The 10728-nt window shown below is 31.9% G+C and overlaps 1 protein-coding gene across 1 annotated transcript; it reads left to right on the top strand.

Moving 5' to 3' along the window:
* Positions 1 to 6973, top strand: LOC129913717 (uncharacterized). Its single transcript, XM_055992524.1, has 7 exons — positions 1 to 70; positions 335 to 463; positions 2929 to 3073; positions 3136 to 3326; positions 3387 to 3587; positions 4679 to 4792; positions 6627 to 6973. Exons 2-7 carry the CDS (start codon positions 350 to 352, stop codon positions 6744 to 6746), a joined length of 885 nt encoding a protein of 294 aa, XP_055848499.1. The 5' UTR covers positions 1 to 70; positions 335 to 349; the 3' UTR covers positions 6747 to 6973.
* The last annotated feature ends 3755 nt before the right edge of the window (positions 6974 to 10728 follow it).

The following is a 10728-nucleotide window of genomic DNA, read 5'->3' as shown; positions in this document are numbered from 1 at the left end:
TTTTCTGCCGTGGAGACATTTCGGTAGTTCTTTGAGCTGAAAAAAAATTCAAAGTCCTCGTGTTTCTAAGGTATATTGACAAACTATAAAATTATAACCTTTTTATTTAATTAATTTAAAAAATATATAAAAAACTATAAACTTTGTAATAACTCTGATCAATTAAAAAGTGTTTAAAATATAAATTATTACCAACTGTACTGACAGATGGATATATTATATCCATACATTCTATATTTAAAAAAATGCCTTAAAATAGAATACTATTTTGAAGACAATATAAGAATAAGAAACATATTTTGCAAATTATTTTATTTTTTTTATATGTTTTTAGTTTAAATTAAGAAAAATGTCTGAAAACGGTAATAATTCTGGAAATTCTGAAGGCAATAACGAAATGGATGGAAATTCATCGAGAGAAAAAGTTCCTCAAGAGCCTGCAATCGTCTACAATAATATTGACGTGAGTGAATATTAATACTATTTTTAAAAGTGATTAAAAATATTTGTTTTTTTTTTTATAATATACATACATACATTATAAATACCTGCATATTTTTGATATGGAAAAATAATTCATGCCGGGTGTTTTTCTTTTGGCATATCTTTCCTTATGTGGTGTAGTTTAAATGAATAATGAATTACAAAAGCTACACGCAGTTGGCGATAAAAAAAAATAAATCCAACTACAGAGAGAACTTTGTAAAAGTAAATTAGTTTCTTATTTTATTGAGTTTTAATATTGAATGTTAATGAGGAATTCTGTTGTACTTATTAGGAAAACAAATTTCTATGGTCCATGTGTTTTTTCATCATTTACTCTAGTTTACAAAAAAAAAAATCGGAAAAAAATGTTTGGATAGGTTTTCGAGGTATGTACATTAAAAATTTTGTTGTCGTTGTTTTTCCAAGCATACTTAGTATTCCAATTTTAACACAAGAACCGGCGGCGACGCACGCCTGAAAGCTGAATAAATAATTGGTCACTTCAGATGTTCAAATCCAATGAATCGAAACCTTTTTAAAAATCAATTTTTGAAAAGAAATTTTTGACAAACAAAAAAATCCTACTCAAAGAAAAATTCAAAATCTTTCTTTTATATAGTTAAACACTATAGAGTCCTATCTTTTGATGTCTCATACGATGGATTTGGAGAAAATGTTTGAAAATTCCTTTTTTTAGATTATTTTCGAAAATCTTAAAAAAAATAAATTTGTAATTTTTTAGTTGAATTGAATGCAGCCCTATGCTTTCACTGTGATCTCATATCTGTAAACCAAAGCTTCCGAATGAAGGAGGAAAAAAAAATATATTTCGATTGCAAATTATTCAGCAACCCGAACTCCTGCAAACTTTTGGTTTTCAGTTATGAATAGTGTCTAAAGACCCCTTTATTTTGATGTCTCATTCGATGAATTTGGAGAAAATCTCTGAAAATTGCTTTTTTTTAGACAAGTACCCCTTGGATAATTTTCGAAAATCTTAAAACAATAAATTTGTAATGAATGAATAGACCTAATCACTGTGATCTCATATCTATAAACCAAAACATGTTTTGGGACTTTGAGCCGAAATGATCTACTTCCGAGTGAATAAAGAAAAAAAATATGTAGGTATTTCGATTGCAAATAATTCAGCAACCAGAACTCATACAAACTTTTGGTTTTCAGTTATAAATAGAGTCTAAAGAGTACTTTCTTTTGATGCCTCAATCTATGGATTATTAGAAAATTTTTGAAAATTCCTTTTTTTAGGCAAGGGGTACCCCTTGGATACTTTTCGAAAATCTTTTTAAGATGAATGCATAGGCTTCATCACTGTGATCGCATATCTGTAAACCAAAACTTGTTTCGGGGTTTTGATACGAAAATATCTTCCGAATGAAGGAGGAAAAAAAATATGTATGTATATGTATGTTTATGCCTTGTATATGTATAATAGGGTGTTCGTTATTTAAGTTTTTTTTCCAGAATCAAGTTCCTAAGTGGAAAATCTGTTTCTAAATAATAAAAAAATACCATAATTTTTTCAGATTTTTATTTTGACACTAGATGGCGCCCCAAGAGGGTTAAGTTTTTTCTCATTTGAAATAGGTATGAGTTGACTTATGAGGCCATTCAAATTTGATGAGGTGCTTGTCTACATTAAACAACGTTTTCCAAAATCTATAAACCATTTTTCTAGGACCAGGGGTTCAGTCTGGATGCATGTTTTCTTTAGGTTTATTAAAGCAAGCATCTTTCATTAAAACAAGCATATGAAATAGTATGAAAAATAAAATAAAACCCAAAAAGAACATGCATGCCCTGACTGAACCCCTGGTCCTAGAAAATTGGTTAATACCTTTCTGAAAACGTTGTTTAATATAGACAAGAACCTCATAAAAAATATTTGATTTAATTCTATATGTAAAAAAAAGGCCTCATAAGTCAACACATACCTTTTTCAAATGAGAAAAAACTTTAACCCTCTTGGGGCGCCATCTAGTGTCAGAATAAAAATTTGAAAATATTAGGGGATTTTTTTTTATTATTTAGAAACAGTTTTTCCACTTAGGAACTTGATTCAAAAATAACGAACGCCCTAATGTATAAGTATATAGCAACATTGATGAGAATCATGAAACCAAACGACTGAGGTGCCGCTTGGTTTATCGGCAAAGGCAGACCTATATTTGCAAAGATTTAGACAGGAGTGGGGACTAACAGGAGTTTTTGTTTGAAACATCTTACACAAGTCTTAAGACAGCATCTTACAAAAGTTTTACTTTTATGCATTATTAAGTTATTACTAGTTTTTGCAAAAAGTCAAAAAGTGAAAATTTTCATGTTTATGTTGAATCGGACTTTTTTATCATACTAATTTTACTTAACTTATAAAGTTAAAATTAATTGTGTTACTTAATTCTTTAAATACACTTTTTACAGGTGGAAACTGAATTAGAAAGCCTTGTCAAACTTTTAGATGGCAAAATATACAAGGAAGAAGAAATCGCAATGGAAGAACTGCACCAATATTTAATTGAAGATGACGGTTGCTGGGCACTGAGTGATAACTTTTTAACTTTTGTTGGTAATAAACATTAAACCTATAAATAGATAATTCAGAGGTATATAAGAACTTTATTATTCTAGGTCGTGTATTAAGAGATGCAGCATTTTCTTCAACCACCAGAGTTCATTTGATAAGAATCCTTGCATATGCTGCCTTAAAGGATGATGTTATTATTTTGTTGCACCAAGACAGAAGGGATCATACTTTAATGAACTTTGCAAATGACTTTGACAAACACAGTCCCGAAGAACAACAAGCATGGGGAATATTTGTTAGAATTTGATTTTTTTGTTTGTTTTATTTTGTTAATTCAATAATTTATATCTTTTAGATATGTAATTTGTTTGCTAATCCTAGCCCATCTGAATGGCTGTTATACATATCTGAATGGGAGAATAACAACCAAACATTGTCCAATATAAGGATAACAACAAAAGTGACAGTCCATTGCGTACTTTCAAGTTGCCCCACTCTGAAAAATATTGGAACATCAATTTTATTTAACTTGGCCATCAAAGAAGTAAAAACTGTGGTAAGTTTAAAATTTTGAACGACAATTTTAATTCCTTATACAATTTTTTAATTTATGCTGACATGTAACGCATGCATATGATTACAAAACAGAACGTATTATTAGATTCAAATAGTCTCCTCGTTTGGAGTAAATGACAGCCACCACAATGCTCCCAATTGAGGACATACATCACTAGACAGCTGTGTTAAGAAGCCCGATGCCGAAAAGCACCAGGAAAACCGACATGAACACATATCATCCTAATGATTCTTGAATGCCCAATCAAACAATATAACAGTTATATTGTCCATCAAAACATCAACTCTTAGCCCATGCCCCAGGAATTCTCTTTACTCATCCCTTTTGAACCCTAATTTTAAGACCCTAATGTCGACTTTTCGGCCTAATACGACTCATGTGAACAAAAGCCATGGGTGACTAAAGTGACAATTCTCATAGTAGGCATAACGGTTCTTTAAGAGGCGAAGGACTTTAAGCGTGCAAAGCAGCTGATTCAGCTGCTCTATCTTTTTTAACCGCATTTCTGGTCCTGCTACCAAATTACCAAGTTGAAACTTACAGTCCTGTATGCCTGAGACATAGAGTTCCTGAAATATTGCAAAATTAAAAATCAAAGAAAACCTCCTGAATCAAAAATCACTGAATATGGACCTGGAAAATTTCACTGTAGATATTTTAACCTAATCATTTTCGCTAAGATTTTCCCCTAGCAACAGGGACAGATGAGTTGATGCTTTATCCCAACCAAGTCATCGCATAGCGTGCAGGTTAAAAAAAAAAACTGTAAATAGTTTTCTGACATTTCTTTGCATTATCTTTTACTACACTTCCTTTGACTAACCAGACATTGACTTACTAGATGAAAACGGAGACATAATCCTTATTCATGAAGCGGCGTAAACTCTTGGTTAACCTTGTAAAATGGTACATATGTCCAAATTTTGTATGGATTTACTGTTCGTGTACCACATTTTGGATTTTACCAGGTTTACCCAGAGTTTACACCGTTGCATGAATACCGCTATTATTTATTTAAAATAAGTTCTTATCTTATTAACAAATATATTTTAATAAAACAATTTTTTCAGGTTTTCGATGACGTTGCAGTAGAAGTGGCGATGGCAATCCTTCAATTCTTCACAAGTAGTCCAAATGAAGAACAAGTGTTTAAAGCCTTAAAAGCTTTGGTCCGATTTATGGAAGTAAGTAAACGTCTTATTAGCTCACGTAAAATTTAAATTTGCTGCAGAAAAAACTTTAAGAAGTAAAGATTTTTAGAAAGAATTATCTTTTTTTCACCATGCGTCATAAGTTATTCAATGGCAAATGTCTTATATATCAATTTTACACATAAAGCTTTCAAATGGTTAAAGCTACTGTCTTCTGACATCTTTTCGAATCCCGACTAACAATTTTGCTTTTATAAAGCTTTACAGATGCAACCGTGGATTGAGTAAAACTTAACAGAAGCAAAAATGTTTGTATGAAGTGAATAAATCATGTATAGTCCAATTTCTTCAGAAAATCGTAAATAATATTTTGTATTTATAATGAATTTAAGTATGAAAAAAATGTGATTCTGAAAATACAAATATTAAGTGCCTGGCTACACGGTGATTTTTCAATCGCCTAAGTAGTGAGTTTGTAGGCAAGAGGGATGAAGAGTGAAGGGGGAAGATGCTCATGAAGGGAACTGAGGGCAGTACAGTTCCATTGCTAAATTTGTTCTCTTTTTGACATTTGTTCCTAGAAAATGTAAAAGTGGAACGTGATTGAGCACAACAGTGTGTAGCCATGACATGCGATTTTTTAATCGATTGAAAAATCACTGTGTAGCCAGGCACTAAGGTATATGGCACAGTACACATAAAAAGGTAATATATTCCGAACTGACATTGGTCGCCAGATTGTCAAAACATGACACTTTGGCGACCAATGTCAGCTAACAAATTCTTAATTGTTTAAAATACCGACGAAAAACGCACAAAAACCGATAAACCACGCACACCACTAATTTTTAAACAATTATTTACCATTTTCCGCGATGAAACACGAAGAAAATTTGTTATTTTTCAATTTATAATATTTTTAAATGACATTTTATAAATTAAAACAAAAACAAATTTCCTGTTTACTGCGATTGAAATATAAAAATTAAAGGCCGACCTGACAGATTGGTGCCCATTTTTGACAAACAAATTTTGACAACGTTCGGAATATATTACCTTATTATGTGTACTGTGGGTATAAGGAGTGTTCATGAAACAGTGTAAACTCTGGGTAAACATATTGAACATTGTAAAGTGGTAAATATGTCAAAAATTTGTATGAGTTTGACAGTTCGTTTACCACATTTATGAATTCACAGAGTTTACCCAGAGTTTAAACCGTTTCATGAATACCCCCATTGAAATTTTTGAAATTGAAGCAAAAAAAAAAAAATTTAAATATTGAGAATTGAAAAAAAAAAGAGTTTGAAATAAAAAGCAAAGTGCAATATGTTATCAATTAAATACTTCAAGTTAAAAATTATTTTCAAAATCATATCAATCACTCATAATTCACCATCCTCCCTCCCCTCTCCCGCGAAAAATTTGTACGTTCTTGATAGTAAATATTATTGTATTCACGATTCGATGCAAATGGTCTTGTATACAGACTAAAATTTGTTTACACTTTTGCTATACCCTAACCCTATTGCAAATATAAAATACAATGGTGTAAAATTTGTATATTGTAGTTGTTGTAGTAGAAAAATAAAATTTAGCAATTGTACACTTTTTCGTTGCCCCGGATCGTGAATACCCCTATTAGTGCCGGGCTACACGGTGATTTTTCAATCGCCTCACCAGTCAGTTTGTAGGCAAGACGGGTGAGGATTTTCCTCTTTTTGACGTTTGTTCCTAGAAAATGTGAATTGGAAAGTGATTGGGCACAACACTGTGTAGCCAGGCCCTTATATACCTAAATCATTTAAGCTTTTTATTAAAGTGTATTCAAAATATATTAATTCCTATTTTGAACATTTTTTTACAGGTTTCAAATGACGTTGGCCAATTCATTCAAATGATTGGACCACATCCAAAAATGTTTGCAGGAATGAGTGAACGTGTCGATGAGCTGGTGAATTTTGTAACATCAAAAGTTCCTGTTTAGTCAAACACAATATCAAAAAGTTTTCTGATTGATGATTTGCTACTGTTTATGGGATTTTTCTATGGTTATTGAAAAATACTTATAATAAATAATGATAAAGAGATTAATTTAAATGAAAACTAATGCCCATTATATCCTTATTTAGGATTTTTTTTACCAAAATTGTTAGTATCTAGACAAACGAAAACTAATTTAAATAATAAATTAAAAACAGATAGAAGACCTCATTTCAAGAATTTTGTTTTAACTTTTTAACAATAATTTTTTTGTTTCAGAACAGTTTGTATCTTATGGTTTGTTATAGAGTAACAATTTTCTCTTATTAAAACGTTACCTTTTAGTCTAGTATAACAAATTGCAAACGACCGATTTTTGTTTTTATTATATAACACTTAATCATATTCACATTTTATTCGCAATGTACCCGGACTTTCCCGAGACAAGAGATGTATAATTCGTAATATCTTGCCTACATTATTTGAAAGAGCTATGTAAGTCATATTTACAGGTTCAAGGTAAAGTGTATAAGACTATGCTTATTAAAGTCGCATTCAATAAACATTCACTCCTGTGACTTGCCATTGTAAAGAACTTAACAAATAAGTAATATCAAATATCCCATGAAAATTAAACAGCCAAAACAATCAAATTTCCCCGCAAGCTTTGACGTGCTTACTTACTTTTGTGACCGACTGCAGTAGAAGAATTATTTTTTGGAATCAACGGTATCGTTACATTCTAGAATGCCAATTTACTTGGCAGACGAACACCTAATATGGGCTACTCTGAGTATAAGGAGTGGCAATACTGACCTCTCGTCCTTATACCACGCTAAATCCGATATTTAGCTAAGTAGATTTAACAAAAAACTCGAGATTTATTCTAAATCTCAGATTGAAAATGGTTGAAAATCTTGGATTTAGGGTAAATGAACCCAAATCCGTGATAAAGCGAAGTATATTTAGAATAAAGGCTTAACTACATACATCACTTTTTGAAAAAGTACAAAAGTGAAAATGGCTAGCGCAATTGTTTTGTGAAAAAGAGTATACAAATTGTATTTTAGACCATAAAATAAGCTTACTATGCATCATTTGTTTTAATTTTTCAGCCCGAAAAACTATACAAAAATGCGTTTGAAAATTTTCACTTTTGTACTTTTTCACTTTTTGAGCCAATGTAGTTAGGGCTTAAATCTCGAGATTTATTCTAAATCTACTTAGCTAAATCTCGGATTTACGGTAGGTGGAAACGTAGTATTGAGTTGAAGGAATCAGCATTCCAGGATGGAGGCTGCTGTCACTGGGGTAACTATCCTAAGTAGGAGTAATCTGAAAGTTATGAACCAATTAGATGTTTCGGATATGGAAAATCCAAATGTTGACGACCTTGCACAGTGAATTTTAGATCGGTACAAAGAATATCCGTACCTTAAACAGGCCTAGAGCAGCTGAACAGGCTGATCGAGTTCATCATCCCAATTTATCAAGGCGGGATAACATCAGAAATTTATATCCCAGAGTGAAAGAATCTACACAAGGATAAACCTCTTAGGGTGACAGGTGCTTCTATCCATTGTGGATTTAGGCCTCAAATAATAAAAAGCTTTCTCAGCTAACTCTATCCTTAGCCAGCTGCTGCCAGTTAGACACTCCAAGTTGTTTGCGCCATTTTATACTACGTTTCTACCTACCCTAAATCCCACATTTAGATAAGTAGATTTAGAACAATGGATACATTATTCACTAGTTTAAAAATACATCTGGATGTAAAGAAATGTCAAATGTCAAAAATAAATCCAAATTCATAATATTCACTGCTTAAATCCAATCTTAAATCCAATCTCGTTAAATCCAAATAAATTTAAACTGCCCTCTGGAGGTCTGTTTAACTTTATAAATCCAGATGTAAAATTCTTTTCACAGTGTTCAGTTGTTTTGTCAAGTACTTTGTGAAGGAAAAATAAAGAGAATTGCAAATTATACAAAATTTATTTAATAATCACAAGATTTTTTATGAGTGAATAATATGAACAAAAAATTGAATTCTTAAATTTATGAAATATAGATTTAAGCGATTGGATTTAAAATTAACTTCAATCTAAATCCAGAGTGAATAATATGGCCGTAAATCTCGAGATATATTAAAAATCTACTTCGCTAAATCGCGGATTTAGGTTCTAAATCTCGAGATTTAAGCCATAACTACAATGACCTAAAAAGTGGAAAATTTACAAAAGTAAATTTTTTTTATTTCTTTCTAGTGCTATTTGTTTTCGGAAACAACTACAAAAATTTAAACCATAAAATAAGCTTTCTGCATCATTATTTTTAATTTTTTGGTCGGAAAAACTGGCAGAAAATGAGTTTAAAAATTTTCACTTTTTGACTTTTTGCAAAAAGTGGCCGTTGTAGTTATACCTTTATTCTAAATCTACTTAAATCTCGGATTTAGGGTAGGTGGAAACATAAGTATTAGAAGAGATCTTCCTCTATTGCCCGTCCCTCTGGGGTTCCATTACCTAGCCATTTCATCGCCTGCTCGTATAGAAGATAAGTTCTGTAATGTTTGTTGTTGTATATTTTTCTCTAACCACCATCAATGCATACGGGTAGTAGTTCGTGAAATATGGTATCACTAGTCCCGAATGAACAGGAAGTTTGACAGACTTTTGGGTGATATTTTTTTTTTTATTCCTTGCTGATTTTTACAATCGCAACTTGCTACGAGGAACTCTACAAAAAGGGTGAATCACTGATCTCTGTAATACTCTGGGTATAGTGCATTTCATACAAATTATAACAGTTTCCTTGAATCCTATTGATTTTTGACGTGATACTCATACAATGTCCATCTCTTTCTATATTAACAGCAAAATTGAGACAGAGTACACTCACGTTCTTCTCAAAAGAAGAAATAAGATGAACTGATTATAACAGTCCTTCAATTAGTCATTTTTTTTAAAATCCACTATTACAGAGATCAGTGAACGGTTCTGCTAGAACACTGGATACTAGATTCTCTACTTAGTACTACAGTTTTGCTGATCCAATTAAAGCTGACATCTGGCATTTCGAAGACGTCATGTGTGTTATGAAACGAATGGGAACACTGCACTGATCTTTATAAATTAATGGATAGTGGACTCTCATATAACAATGATGGCTCGAATTGAATAATCTCTTTTTTTCTTTTGACAAAAGTGCGATAGAATTCTGCGCAGGTACAACCTATTGAATCCGCTATCCAGTTTTTCAGCTGGAATACTGGATAGTATAGATTCCCTACCATTGATATATGGACTGCTAGAAGCATATTCAGGTTGGTTCCACTTGTTTCTTCGCGATACTAGCGCCCTAAAAAAAAAGCGGAGAATAAGTGCAACTTTTTTGACGAAGTGCGAAAGGAACAAATATAGAAAAACAGAGAAAGCACTACCTTTTAACGACAGATGTTATTCACTAAAAGTTTCCTCTTTTCGCCGTCTAAGGTTATACCACTAGTAGAGCTAGTAAGATGTGGAATCATTTTTTTTCAAATTTTTGTATGGAAAAGTCAAACGACTAGCAGTCAATGTTCCCTACAAAGTATAACACTTTTGGTGATCCAATTAAAATCGATAAAAGCTGTACCTGTGTACTTTTCTATCTCACTCTACTTACAGAGAAAAGATAGAGACAGATTGCACGTCTAAAAAACTCTTTAAGTAGGCTAATGGAGAAATGCACCCGAGCCATAAATTTTTAATTCGATTTAGCTCACCAGTTCGGATCGGGTAATTCAGATTCAATTCGATCATGGTATACATTGACCTAAATCCTGATTCAATTTGAACTCAAATCACCTTATAAACATGGTATGTGACTTCACCGCAGAACTGTCAAAAAATACCTTATATTTTTTGTTTATCATGGGCTTGGCGGCTTGGTATTTTGTCTATAGTATGGTTCATCTATGGCATAGCTTTTTTTTTGTTCATGTT

Source organism: Episyrphus balteatus, chromosome 3, assembly GCF_945859705.1.
Source record: "Episyrphus balteatus chromosome 3, idEpiBalt1.1, whole genome shotgun sequence".
NCBI lineage: Eukaryota > Metazoa > Arthropoda > Insecta > Diptera > Syrphidae > Episyrphus > Episyrphus balteatus.
This window is presented reverse-complemented; position numbering and strand designations above follow the sequence as displayed.

Coding starts and splice junctions, on each gene's coding strand:
- LOC129913717 (XM_055992524.1), top strand. CDS start 350: ATGTCTGAAAACGGTAATAATTCTGGAAATTCTGAAGGCAATAACGAA. Junction 464..2,928: donor TCGTCTACAATAATATTGAC/GTGAGTGAATAT, acceptor CACTTTTTACAG/GTGGAAACTGAATTAGAAAG. Junction 3,327..3,386: donor AACAAGCATGGGGAATATTT/GTTAGAATTTGA, acceptor TATATCTTTTAG/ATATGTAATTTGTTTGCTAA.